General features: G+C 43.6%; 1 protein-coding gene across 1 annotated transcript; it reads left to right on the forward strand.

Annotated features, from left to right (window-relative positions):
• Positions 1–1,030: 1,030 nt before the first annotated feature.
• On the forward strand, positions 1,031–3,974 carry AMIGO2 (adhesion molecule with Ig like domain 2). The gene is made up of 2 exons (XM_052640991.1): positions 1,031–1,194; positions 1,564–3,974. Exon 2 carries the CDS (start codon positions 1,627–1,629, stop codon positions 3,190–3,192), a length of 1,566 nt encoding a protein of 521 aa, XP_052496951.1. The 5' UTR covers positions 1,031–1,194; positions 1,564–1,626; the 3' UTR covers positions 3,193–3,974.
• The last annotated feature ends 10,746 nt before the right edge of the window (positions 3,975–14,720 follow it).

The raw sequence follows: 14,720 nt of genomic DNA on the forward strand, positions 1-14,720 counted from the left end.
GCACGAACCCTGATGCTTCCTCCCGAGTTAGAAAAGGGACCGAACTTCCCCAGGAGGTGCGCAGCGTCTTCGCGGCGCTTTCGCGGTTCCTTTCCCCAGTAGGAGATCCTGTTGCACCGGAGGGAACGCGCCCGATTTTTCTGCATACCCCCCGCCCCCCCTTATGAGGGCGGAGACCGAAGCCGGCTTGGCTTCGGTGTTTTGCAAACCTGTAAAACCCACAGTACTTAGCGCTGTGCGAGCCCCCCGGGCCTTCGCCCAAAGAAAGGTAGCGATAAGAGGTCGAGGAGCTCAGCGGACTCGATGGGAGAAAGACGCGACTCGCGCGGTCGCGACACGTGGGTCTTCAAGGCTGTGACCTCTAGCTCCCGGGCTGGGCGTGTCCCTTAACCTCCCTCGACCCCACCAGCCCGCGGGTCGGGGCTGGGCTCGCCGACGCGATTGGCAGCAGTGCGCGAGAGCGTCCTCACCCCTGGGTACGCGAGCCCGGCCTCCGGTGTGGGTCCCCCGCCCCGCCGCGCGGCAGCTCTCCCGGACCCAGAGGGGCAGGAAGAGGGCGGCAGCGGGGCCGCGCGGTGGGTGCGTGCAGGGTGCGCCGGCCGCCGCTCCGATTGGCTGCACCGTCGCCCCCTCCCGCGCCGCGCGCCCCCTGCCGCGCGCCCAGCCGGCTCCCGCCCGTAGCCCGGGAGCAGGTTCACGCTGGAAGGAGGACGCGCAGGGGCGGGACTGGTCTCCCTGCCCCGCACCCGACCCTGAGCGCGCGGGGATAAAACCCGGCCGGTGGCGCCGGGGAGCCGGGGCCCTGTTGCCTCCCGTGAGCGGAGAGGCGGGGCCGGCTCCGATCCGCTTCCCGCGCCCGCGCCCCTCGGACCCGGGTCCAGGAGCCGGGAGCCCCACGCGACGACCGGATCGCCCAGGCGGTACCTTCAGCCGAGCAATGAAGAAAGCCCGGGAGAACCAACCGGAGCCGGTCGAGACGTTTCCTGCGGCCGGGGTTGCTGCTGCTGCCCCCGAAACGGCGGCTTGAAACTCTCCAAAGTTGCGAGCCAGCGAGAGGCTGCCGCCCGCCGGGAGCAAAAGGGAAAGGAAGTCTTAAGATGCCGGAGTGACAGACAGAGACAGACGGACGCACAGACCTGCAGAAGACACCACGTCGGCGGCTTATCCCCGGAGCCCGTGAGGCGTCCCAGCTCTGTGAGTTGATTTCTGGACCGGTGGCTTGCTAAGTATTTCCCTGTAATTGTTTATAAGACGCGTTTGTGTATTTTTGTGTCTCCTAGAGAGAGAGAGAGAAAAAAAAAACCAACAACAACGAAGGATGCACCTTAAAAAACAATTGAGTTTCTGATATTGAGAAGGTTGTGCCAATAGAATGGAACTGTAAATGCCTGTAAGCAGGAGTAACCCAGGAAAAATTGGCGTCTAACATAGACTCCCCAGTGTGAAAAAACAATCCGTTTCAAAAGTTATTGGAAAGAAAGCCAGATATTACTCTTAAGGGTTAACTAGTGCTAGTGAATCTTTGCTTTTTAAACCCCTCTTTTAATATTGATTTTTTACCAGGTTCACTGGTGGGAGGCTGAGCTGGTGGAAAAGGCTTCTGGAAGAGACTCAGAGGCGACCATAATGTCTTTACGTTTACACGCACTGCCCACCCTGCCTGGAGTTGTCAGACCGGGCTGCAAGGAACTGCTGTGTTTGTTGGTTATCACGGTGACTGTGAGCCGTGGCGCCTCCGGGGTGTGCCCCACCGCTTGCATCTGTGCCACTGACATCGTCAGCTGCACCAACAAAAATCTGTCCAGGGTGCCTGGGAACCTTTTCAGGCTGATCAAGAGACTGGATCTGAGTTACAACAGAATTGGGCTTCTGGATTCTGAGTGGATTCCAGTATCCTTGGTAAAGCTGAACACCCTCATTATTCGGCACAACAACATCACAAGCATTTCCACGGACAGTTTTTCCACCACTCCAAATCTAAAGTGTCTTGACTTGTCATCCAATAAGCTGAAGACCGTGAAAAGTGCAGTGTTCCAAGAGCTGAAGGTTCTGGAAGTGCTCCTGCTTTACAACAATCACATTTCCTATCTGGATCCTTCAGCATTTGGAGGGCTCTCCCAACTGCAAAAACTATACTTAAGTGGAAACTTTCTCACGCAGTTTCCCATGGATTTGTATGTTGGAAGGTTCAAGCTGGCAGAACTGATGTTTCTAGATGTTTCTTATAACCGGATCTCCTCTCTGCCAATGCATCATATAAATTTAGTGCCAGGAAAGCAACTGAGAGGTATCTTTCTTCATGGAAACCCCTTTGTCTGTGACTGTTCTCTGTACTCCTTGCTGATCTTTTGGTACCGTAGGCACTTCAGCTCAGTGATGGATTTTAAGAATGATTATACCTGTCGCCTATGGTCTGACACTAGGCACTTCCATCAGGTGCTTCTGCTCCAGGATAGCTTCCTGAACTGCTCTGACAGTATCATCAATAGTTCCTTCCGTGCCCTTGGCTTTATTCACGAGGCTCAGGTTGGGGAAAGGCTGATGATCCACTGTGACGGCAAGACTGGTAGGGCAAATACCGATTTCATGTGGGTCGGTCCAGATAACAGAGTGCTGGAGCCGGATAAAGAGATGGAAAACTTTCATGTGTTTCCCAATGGAAGCCTGGTTATAGAAAGTCCTCGTTTTGAGGATGCTGGAGTGTATTCCTGTGTTGCAATGAATCGGCAACGTCTGTTAAATGAAACTGTGGATGTTACAATAAACGTGAGCAATTTCACCATTAACAAATCCCATGCGCACGAGGCATTTAACACAGCTTTTACCACTCTTGCAGCCTGCGTGGCCAGCATTGTTTTGGTACTTCTGTACCTCTATCTGACACCGTGTCCCTGCAAGTGTAAACCCAAGAGACGAAAAAATATGCTAAACCAAAGCAATGTCCACGCATCTATTCTCACTCCTGGCCCTGATAGTGATGCCCCCACTGATGAACGGAAGGCAGGGGCCGGAAAAAGAGTAGTGTTTTTGGAACCCCTGAAGGATACTGCAGCAGGGCAGAATGGGAAAGTCAGACTCTTTCCCAGTGAAACGGTCATAGCTGAGGGCATTTTAAAGTCCACGAGGGTGAAATCCGACTCAGATTCAGTCAATTCAGTGTTTTCAGACACACCCTTTGTGGCGTCCACTTAGTTTTGTGCCTGCATTTGTGCAATGTAGTGATTGAATCTCTTTATATTCAACTTTGTGTGTGGTCTGCAGAAATAAACAGCAGGGCAGAAATGGGGTTGTTCTGTGTTTCAGAAATAAAACCAAAAGATCTCTTTCACTGGTTTATAGGAAATGTGGTAGAGCACTTAGGTTCATGCCAGAGAAAGATGGAGTTGTATTTCAGAGTTTAAGTTCTAGAAAATACCTTCATCTTTAGCACCACTGATAATTTCAAAGCTGGCCTGGAGGCGACATGACTGACATTGTCCTTTCACTCAGGATTCTTGAAAGAAAAGCTAAATTTCAGATATTAGAGATTTTACTAACTTATTGGGACCAAAGTTGAGTTATGTTAAAGAAAAGTGTTCATTTTTAAAAGATGCAGAAGGAAGAACCAAGCAGCAGTTGTTTATAAAGCACAAAGTAAAGTTAGATTTGGGGATACTTCAGTTCATGTTGTCATTGCAGACCAGAGTAAATAGACAGTCCTGATCAAATTTGGTGAGCAGTGCCACATTGCATATGGTGTTAGATAAATAGTATAGTAAAGGTACATTTGTTTGACTATCTTCTTTCCAATTCTGTACATCTCCTATTCTTGTACAAAAGATCTTATTGAAAGTTTAAAGCCATCATTATTTGTTGCCATGAATATGTAAGTGTCAATGCCAAAATGTCTGAATAACTTCTTCAGCCTTTGTTCTAGGAGACTAATATTTGTCTATATGCTTGTGTGTGTATAAGTCTTAAATTATATGAACTGTTAAAGAGATGCCACTATATTGTACTTTGGACATTTGAATTAATGTAAATATATGTGTTCTGCGACTTGGATGTTCTGTTTTATTTGGCTATTTAAAAATATAAATCTAAGATGTTTTATGTGATCTGATCGTGCTGCTTTGTGTTAAATACCATCTATTGCAAATTTCTCTCCAAATTTCTTATAGATTTTTTTTTAAAGAGGAAGAAAGGCTATGGAGTGTCCTACCCAGTGAATACCTTCAATATCCCATTTTACCTGATACCATTATGCACTTCAGCCAGGTTTGAAAGTCACTTAAGCTCTGAATTTGGAACATGTAGGAGCCTCCTTATTCCCATCTCTACTGTGAGATAATCAACTACCCACTTTGAACCCAGGTTTTCTCAACTATGAAGAGGAAATTTCAGAGGTTCCTTCCCACCCTGAAAGTGATGACTTCCCGGTGGTCTTAGCTGCATCACAGACTTGCACTGGCTTTCTGAAAATATACCACGTACTGATAGAGGACAGGAATGGGATTAGGACAGACATAGCACTGCCTAGGTCTGAAGGACTATGGATTATCAAATCCAGCTGCTTCACTTTCTCAGGGATAAATGAAACCCAAAGAGGGCTGTGGGTTGTCTAAGGCCACACAGTGAGTTAGTGACAGGGATTCAAGGAGAGCTCAGTTTCCGGATTCTTCCTGGTGAAGATAAGAGAGTCAAAAAGTGGCTATTTTTAATGAAAAGGATGATGAAAGAGCCAAAGAATGAGGCAAAACAGCGGTCAAAAAATGACAAAGGGGAATGAATCAAGGATGTATTGTGGCCGGGGCTGAGAGAGAAGATAATTAAAAGAGGGAGGTAGGCCATCGTAACAAGCATTTGGAGAACTGGAGAATGAGATGAGGAGGAAAGACTGACTTTGGCAGTGGTGGTTTTGGGGGAGCAATGGATCCTTGGTGACAGCTTGATAAGTGCCAAGCCAGGCATAGTGGCAGATACTGGTCCGCTGTGGGTTAAGGAGTTGGGTGAGTGGTCAGGATGTGTGCATAGGAAATGGCATAGGATGTTAGCTATTGCTCAGTTGACTTGACAATTCCTTATTGCCTAGTTGGTGTTAAAAACTTACTGCCTCTACCTTTTAAACATAGACCTCACCTGTTAGATAAGATCCTTCAGTCCCAAGGACATTACAGGAAAACATTTTATTCCAATTCCTGCCATTTAAGCAATTAGGAAGAACTGTGTGACCTGTGTGATCTTTAAAATCGTTACTCTTTTTTCATTCATATTTGGGTGAAAAGATGCTGTGGTTCATTCAGGGTCACACAGAGAGTCAGGACACAGAGGGAAACTCCTGAACCACTGACGCTTCAGCAAGGGGAAGAGCTGCCTCCAGGGGTCATGATCACCAGGGTGCTGAGTGTGAAAGAACATGGCCGGCAGTGGGGTTGCAGAAGATCTCTGAATTCAGCCTTTTCTGGGCCAGATCTCTAGGGTCTTTCAACTCTCAAACCCTTGATCCTAGGAAATGTGTGCTGCCTTTGGCAAGGGACCATGGACAGTACTGGCAGTGGGGAATTTGGAGAGCCTGATTTTGGCTGATCCTAATCCTGATGCTTGGTTAAAGGATGAGCTGAGTTGAGATGAAAACTAACATATTTACAGCTCAAAAAACATGCATATATACATATATGTATGTATATATATGGATGTATGTATAACTGAATCACTTTGCTGTCATCTGAAACTAACACAACATTGTAAATGAGCTATATTTCAATAAAAAATAATGCAAAAACAAATCCTGAATGCTGCAAAGCAAAGCTTTGTTTGGGGCAGGAATAGGAAGGCGTGGTGATGTAAAAGCATAGAACTGAATGTTATGCTGTGGAGTTTTAAGTTCTTATGTGTATCTTCGTTTTTGAGGGGGTGGGGAGGGTAGAAGCCTAGGGGCTTCCCAGGTGGCACTAGTGGTAAAGAACCTGCCTGCCAATGCAAGAGACATGAGACTCGGATTTGATCGCTGGGTCAGGAAGATCCCCTGGAGGCGGGCATGGCAATCCACTCTAGTATTCTTGCCTGGAGAATCCCATGGACAGAGAAGCCTGGTGGGCTATAGTCTATAGGGTTACAAAGAGTCAGACACAACTGATAAGACATAGCATGCACGTAGAAGCCTGATCACATGTATTTTAAATGTAGGAACAGAAGTGATTTGTACATTATAAATTTGTTTCACTGAAAACTTTTATATAATTTTCCTTCCGGGTAATAATTTGGATTTATGTACCTGGCTTATTCTTTTAAGGTACTTAGTATTTTTTAGTATCAGTTATGAGAGAAGTGGATACTCTGGAAAAATCAAACAAAGATCACATATGTGAAATTTTCCTGGGCTTACAATATTTTTTCACTATAAGACACTAAGCTGATGACAGCACCCTCTATTAATCATGAGTTACATTTTAAAATATACTTTCAAGACCTATTATCTGAACTAATGCCCTAAAACATTAATTTATAGTCAATTTCCTCATGAATCCTCACTGTTTGGCCTAGAGAGATTTAATATATTTATTTTTAGCTTCAGTTACTTGAATTATTTGCCTGGAAAACATGTTTGGTTTTATTTTTTTCATTTCTCTAAGTAAGCCTTTTTCTAAAACATTAATCAGAAGGGACGTAGGTGAAACTTACAGCGGTGGAAACATACGAGGGGCAAGAAGATATGCTGTCAGTCCAGATTCTAAAAAGACATCTGATTTGGATCATCCTGCTAAGCGCTGTTAAAGCAGGACACAGCCTAAACACCCTCCAATATTGCTGGCTTTTCCTTGGCCATGACCGCTGATTGCTGGTTGTCACCTTTTAGTTTCATCTGCTTTACCGAGCAGTGCTATGCTATGCCAAATCACTTCAGTCGTGTCCGACTCTGTGCGATCCCACAGACGGCAGCCCACCAGGCTCCCCCGTCCCTGGGATTCTCCAGGCAAGAACATTGGAGTGGGTTGCCAAATCCTTCTCCAATGCATGAAAGTGAAAAGTGAAAGTGAAGTTGCTCAGTCGTGTCCGACTCTCAGTGACCCCATGGACTGCAGCCCACCAGACTCCTCCATCCATGGGATTTTCCAAGCAAGAGTACTGAGCAGTAAGTAGGTCTAAATCAGAGCATCTCCATGGGATCACAGGGGAAAGTTAGATAAACAGGGGTTTCTAGTAGCTACCCTCTATACACTCCCCAACCAGAAGTTCTGGTTCAGGCCATCTGGGGTAAGGCCTGCATGTGATTTTTTTTTCCCCTAAATAATTGTGCTTTTGCTTATTTTGTTGAAACATACCTCCTCCCACCCCCAACCCCGCAAATGAGGCTGCAGCAAATTTTGTGTTTGGGGCTATGTCAAAATACATTATTATTACTTGCTAATAGATTTATTAATAAAAAGAAGAATTCATGTGCACAAACTCTAATATGTTGGGAAAATGAAAGAGTTTGATTCTCTATTACTAGATAAACTCTAGAGTAAATTGTTGGCTATAATTTATAATTTATGATTTTCTAAATTATGAAACACAGAGTAATTACTTTGAGATCAGTAGATCTCTGATTCTTTCATTTTTTAAAACTATTTTTGGCTTGAAAGCAGCGACGACAGATCCGGTTCATGACAATGAGCTTTGGGGCTTTCAAATTTGATTATATCATAGTAACATGAAGGCATATCCCAAGGATATCTGAGTGCAGATTTCAGCTACAGATAACAAACTTCTTTCTTTTCTCAGTATGTTAGAATACTATTTTTAAAAGAGAGTATTGAAATTCTTTTCATTGTTCTCTATACCTCTTTGCCCAAGAACCAGCCCCCAAAGCCATATTTTTTTTAATTTTTTATAATATGAAAGTTAGTGTGGAAAGATGATGGTAGTTTGCCCTTGCAAGTATTATTGGGTGGTAATATATAAAATGTAGAATCTAAAACTTATGATAACCTCTTGACTGATTCAGAGGACTGCTTACGGGACCATTATTATTTGTGAATTGATTGCAGAAGGGGTATCCTCTTATAGTGAGGTCAGAGTAAACAGTATGGAAACACAGACCCTTTTATAAATTGTAAAAGGTGATATATCAATATATGTATATATTAAATATTAAGTGCCTGCGAAGTGCCAGACATGCTGTGAGAGATGGTGCTTATTTCTCATCACAGAATCTCTGAAATGGAAAATATTACCACACCCTTCATTTCAGATAGGAAAAAGAGGCTTAAAAGGGATAAATAATTTTCCCAGGTGACTCAGTTAATAAGTCATTTTCATCATGAGAATCATTTTTAAAATATCTGCACAGAACTCTTAGAGATGTTTTACCAACAGAATAACTGCATGAAGCACAGGTCATGAGTAAACTTTTATAAAAGTAATTAGTGCTCACAGCAAATCTGGGAGAAGAAAGGAGGGTCAGGGGATCAGAAGTCATTCAAACATCATAAAGGTAGAAATTTTTATTGCTTTTTCCCTTAAAACACAAGTAGCAAAATTAGAAGTCCATCTGAAAGGATTTGGCCTCAGATGAAACCTCCCCAGTCTGCAGGTCTTTTCATTCTGGTTGCTCTTCACACATGAAATTGCTTAATATGCAAAGCAGATATCTGCTTTATCATTATAACTGACACATTTAAGATTTTTAAATGAGTAAGTGCTTAAAATCTTTTTAAAAATGGTCCAACTTACAAGATAAATATTTCTGATATAAATGTTTCTGATAATTTATTTTAAATGTCTGGAAGAATGGTGGAGGCAACTCAAACCCAGTGGGGGATATTTTCAACTAATTTTCATATTAGATTTCTAAAAATTATTTAAAAATTACTGTGTAAGGTAGCTTCACCAGGTGACCTGATTAAATTTCTCTTTTGGGTAATATGTCAGCAGAGTATCAAATATCAAGAGAATTTTGCAGTGTCTATAGGTGTTGGAGGACAGAGGAAACGAAAAGTACCCACCAAACTGAGAAAGTATCTTGAGACAGAAAAATGAGGCAGGCTGCTCTATATAATCAATGGGTTGGTTTTTTTATAGGGTAACTTACTCACAGGGTAGGATCGGAGTCCAGCAGGCAACTATGCAGAATCGGAGCCGCACTCTGCACCTCCAAGGGGCTACTGAGGCAATTTTGTTGTTAACCCAGGGTATGAAGTAGGTGCTTGGAAACAGGACATGCATTCCTCAGTCAAGATTCACAAATGGGTCACTAGTCTCGTGGGCGCCAGCAATACATCAGTGAAGTTTTCCATCATTGTTTGGGGACTAACAGAGCATAGAGGCCACCTGGTCCTAATGATTTTTAAACAATGCCTTTTAACTACAAAGTTCTTGACAACAGGGAAGTGATTTACTGTACAACACAGTCCTGAGTAGGGTCAGCAGAAGGACAGGAGAAGCTGTAAGGGCCCCAAGATGGCATCAGTTATGCTAACAGCCATACTCTAGGATTTTGGTGTCATGAAGTCAAGTGTCATAAGATCAAGGGTCAAACCCTTGATGATGAATGGCCAGTGGTAACCAAGAGAAGATTATTAAGTATTTCTAGGTAGTGTGAAGGCCGTGAAAGTGAAAGTGAAGTTGCTCAGTTGTGTCTGACTCTTTGCGACCCCAAGGACTGTAGCCTATCAGGCTCGTCCGTCCATGGGATTTTCCAGGCAAGAGTGCTAGAGTGGATTGCCATTTCCTTCTCCAGGGGATCTTCCCGACCCAGGAATTGAACCAGGTCTCCTGCATTGCAGGCAGATGCTTTACCATCTGAGCCACCAGGGAAGCATATGTGCTATATAATAACTACCCTCTCCCCTTAAGGAAGATTATAATACAGCTGAGAGATGAAACGCAAAAACCTGAAACAAATCAAGAGTAAGAGTTGATTTGTCTACTAGTGACCAAGCTGGCAAATAGGAGATGAGAAATGGATGATAATTAGCAGACCTTGCTTTACCCAAATGGGCTAATGTGACACAGGCTTGAACACAAGATAGCCATCCCACAGATGCTCTGAATGTTATCATAACTGGGATCCTTACCCCAGAAAGGTTATACCTTAAGGAGGTGGTTCAGTTAACAGTGTTCTAAAGTTTATGTCATAGACTCTATTTAAAATATGACTATTCATCTATTATCATTTGTGATGAAATCTAGAGGAGAAAGAGACTTTAATACTTAACACTGGTCCTCTACGCTCACAGCTCCAAACTTCGCCTCCATTACAGTTAGGATTAAGACTCCTGAAATGTCCTAGCTGTGTTGAGAAATGAGAACAGTAACAATAATAAGGGTTTGTATATTTTGTCTTATACCTATGAGAAAGTTATTATTTTTACATGCATTTTACAGTGGGAAAACTGAGGTACAGTGGGAGAACTGAGGCTTAAAAATGATTTTTCTAAAGAACATTGGCTCATTGAAAAAGAAGAGAGTTCCAGAAAAACATCTACTGCTTTATTGACTAGGCCAAAGCCTATGGCTGTGTGGATCACAATAAACTGTGGAAAATTCTGAAAGAGATGGGAATTCCAGACCACCTGACATGCTACCTGAGAAATCTGTACTCAAGTCAAGAAGCAACAGTTAGAACCAGACATGGAACAACAGACTGGTTGCAAATTGGAAAAGAAGTACATCAAGGCTGTATATTGTCACCCTGCTTATTTAACTTCTATGCAGAGTACATCATGAGAAATGCTGGGCTGGAAGAAGCACAAGCTGGAATCAAGACTGCCAGGAAAAATATCAATAACCTCAGATATGCAGATGACACCACCCTTATGGCAGAAAGTGAAGAAGAACTAAAAAGCCTATTGATGAAAGTGAAAGAGGAGAGTGAAAAGTTGACTTAAAGCTCAACATTCAGAAAACAAAGATCATGGCATCTGGTCCCATCACTTCATGGGAAATAGATGGGGAAACAGTGGAAACAGTGGCTGACTTTATTTTTCTGGGCTCCAAAATTACTGCACATGGTGACTGCAGCCATGAAATTAAAAGATGCTTACTCCTTGGAAGGAAAGTTATGACCAACCTAGACAGCATATTAAAAAGCAGAGACATTACTTTGCCAACAAAGGTCTGTCTAGTCAAGGCTATGGCTTTTTCAGTAGTCATGTACGGATGTGAGAGTTGGACTGTAAAGAAAGCTGAGCACCCAAGAATTGATGTTTTTGATCTGTGATGTTGGAGAAGACTCTTGAGACTGCAAGGAGATCCAACCAGTCCATCCTAAAGGAGATCCGTCCTGAATATTCACTGAAAGGACTGATGCTGAAGCTGAAACTCCAATTCTTTGGCCACCTGATGTGAAGAACTGACTCACTGGAAAAGACCCCGATGCTGGAAAAGATTGAAGGAGGGAAGAGAAGGGGATGACAGAGGATGAGATGGTTGGATGGCATCACCGACTTGATGGACACGAGTTTGAGTAAGCTTCGGAGTTGGTGATGAACAGGGAGGCCTGGCGTGCTGCAGTCCATGGGGTCGCAAAGAGCTGGACATGACTGAGTGACTGAACTGAACTGAAAGAACGTTTATTAGGAGTCAGGTTCATTATTTGAATCCAGTTGTCTGGATCCATCCAGAACCCAGCCTCATAATGTCTGTATTGTAATATGCTACACTGTATGCAGGGAAGTCTCCGGAAAGAAAGGATATCCCAGCAGAAGTTTCAAGGAAGTCTATGATTAGAGAGGTCTGGTTAGCTTTCCACAGCTGGACATATAGACAGGGTGGACGGAAGGACAGTGAAAGTCCCCTGGGGCCCTGAACGTTCAATCAGCAGCTGAAGCAAACAGCTGCTGTAACAGGGCTTTACTCATCATGCCGCCTTTGTCCTCCTGCTTATCTGGCCTCAGGCGACCTTTCCTCCAGTGGTCTGGCTCTGCTTTCAAGACTCTGAACCCTTGTCCCTCTCCCTGGCACACGCTGTTTTAACCCTTAACCAGTGCTGGGGTTTCATTGTTCTGTCTCTGTTCAACTTCCTCATCTTCCTGACCAGATCCTCCCTCAGCTGCTCGAGGAGATGTTGTCTAGCTCTTAATTCAGCCTCTAGCCCGTAGTAGGTGTTGGCATGTCCTAGCTGTTCAATTATATTCATTCATTCAACACACAGTATTGAATACCTAATATGTGCCAGTCCCTGAGCTTGACTCAGAGATCAACAACCGTCCAGCTGTTCCCAGTGTTTGAAAAGAGGCAGAAACACGGTTTTAAAGAGGCAGTTGTGCTGCCAGAGCAGTGCCCAAAGGCAGGGAGGTCAGGGAAGTCTCCGGAAAGAAAGGATATCCCAGCAGAAGTTTCAAGGAAGTCTATGATTAGAGAGGTCTGGTTAGCTTTCCACAGCTGGACATATAGACAGGGTGGACGGAAGGACAGTGAAAGTCCCCTGGGGCCCTGAACGCCCAATCAGCAGCTGAAGCCAACAGCACTGGTGTGCTAGGAACTACCTGGCTGTATGCTCTTCAGTATCTTGATCACTTGGTCCTCTGGATGCGGCCCAGGCTGAACCATTCTCATTCCAAATTCCACCCTTGCTGAACATGTAGCTGCAGCATAGTCCTATTTCATAGTTCTTCAAGAAGGATACATAGTAAATTGGCTCATGTAAAGGCTTATAGTGTATTTTACTGGGCTAGAAAGAGTTAGAAATATTAGCTTCTCTTGAGCAACAGTGTGGGTGTAGTATGGTAATGGTGAAATAATGCTACTTAATTCAGTTATCACTCTATAGACCAAGGAATATCTCAGAGCTAATGTTTATCCAAGCCTCACTGTAATTAAATTCACATTGCTAGCCTAGATATTGATTTGACTAAGCTGGTTTAATAAGAGTAAATGATTTGGGGGGAAGAGAGAGAAAGATGTGATTTTCAAGGGAAAAGAAAAAGAGAGACACAATAAACTGACCTGCAGAATTGAATTACAACAATTCTTCCTGCTTACTGGGCATTTGTGTGCATTTTTGCCTCAACTCTGCCTGGTTAAATACTTCTCCAAAGCTTTCATGCTTGAATGAATCCGTCTAGAAGTTTATACTTCAAGAGCTATGCACAGGATTTTCTTTTCTTTTTTCCAGTTGTATTAGTTTTTCCAAAGAAAAGGATCTTGCCCGAGGTATAAACATATGAAAGGTCTGTGATGTGAACGTCTGAAATAAGTTGTTTACTTTTTATTTGTTCTCAAATTTTTAATATTCATACTTAATTAAAACCTTAGGGAAGCCTTGAGCTCTCCATCTGACCTACTTCAAATCAGTGAAGAAAGCAGCCATATCTCCCCTAAGCAGCCATTTATAATAACTTTGACTCTTTTCTAAAACCCAGAGGAAATGTCTTTCTTGATCCTGGGCCAAGTTTGTCAGGAACTATTTGTGTTAATAAATCTTATTCATGTAAGGATTCCATCGAAAAAATCATATCATTAATCATAATATATAATTTGAATAAGGAACTCAAAAAGAACCCTAATCAGCTATTAGTGTAAAGTGATTTGAATGACAAATGTGTTACTGCATTTATTTTCTTGTTTAATTGGTCAGTGTTAAACATCTTAGGCATTTGGCAGAGTTTTGGAAAAAGAAACTATATGCAGCCCCGTACAGGATCTGGGGTGTCCCTAAGGAAGTCGGTTTAGGTATTGCTGTTTTCAGCTCAGTTCAGTCGCTCAGTCGTGTCCAACTCTTTGCGACCCCGTGAACTGCAGCACGCCAGGCCTCCCTGTCCATCACCAACTCCCGGAGTTACCCAAACTCATGTCCATTGAGTGGGTGATGCCATCCAGCCATCTCATCCTCTGTCGTCCCCTTCTCCTTCTGCTCTCAATCTTTCCCAGCATCAGAGTTTTTTCAAATGAGTCAGCTCTTCACATCAGGTGTCCAAAGTATTGGAGTTTCAGCTTCAACATCAGTCCTTCCAATGAACACCCAGGACTGATCTCCTTTAGGATGGACTGGTTGGATCTCCTTGTAGTCCAAGGGACTCTCAAGAGTCTTCTCCAACACCACAGTTCAAAAGCATCAATTCTTGGGTGCTCAGCTTTCTTTACAGTCCAACACTTACATCTATACATGACTATTGGAAAAACCATAGCCTTGACTAGGCGGACCTTTGTTGGCAAAGTAATGTCTCTGCTTTTTAATATGCTCTCTAGGTTGGTCATAACTTTCCTTCCAAGGAGTAAACGTCTTTTAATTTCATGGCTGCAGTCATCATCTGCAGTGATTTTGGAGCCCCCCAAAATAAAGTCAGCCACTGTTTCTACTGTTTCCCCATCTATTTCCCATGAAGTGATGGCACCAGATGCCATGATCTTCGTTTTCTGAATGTTGAGCTTTAAGTCAACTTTTCACTATCCTCTTTCACTTTCATCAAGAGGCTTCTTAGTTCCTCTTCACTTTCTGCCATAAGGGTGGTGTCATCTGCATATCTGACGTTCTTGATATTTTTCCTGGCAGTCTTGATTCCAGCTTGTGCTTCTTCCAGCCCAGCATTTCTCATGATGTACTCTGCATAGAAGTTGAATAAGCAGGGTGACAATATACAGCCTTGATGTACTACTTTTCCTACTTGGAACCAGTCTGTTGTTCCATGTCCAGCTCTAACTGTTGCTTCCTGACCTGCATACAGGTTTCTCAAGAGGCAGGTCAGGAGGTGTGGTATTCCCATCTCTTTCAGAACTTTCCACAGTTTATTGCGATCCACGCAGTCAAAGGTTTTGGC

Source organism: Budorcas taxicolor, chromosome 5 (genome assembly GCF_023091745.1).
Source record: "Budorcas taxicolor isolate Tak-1 chromosome 5, Takin1.1, whole genome shotgun sequence".
Classification (NCBI taxonomy): Eukaryota; Metazoa; Chordata; class Mammalia; order Artiodactyla; family Bovidae; genus Budorcas; species Budorcas taxicolor.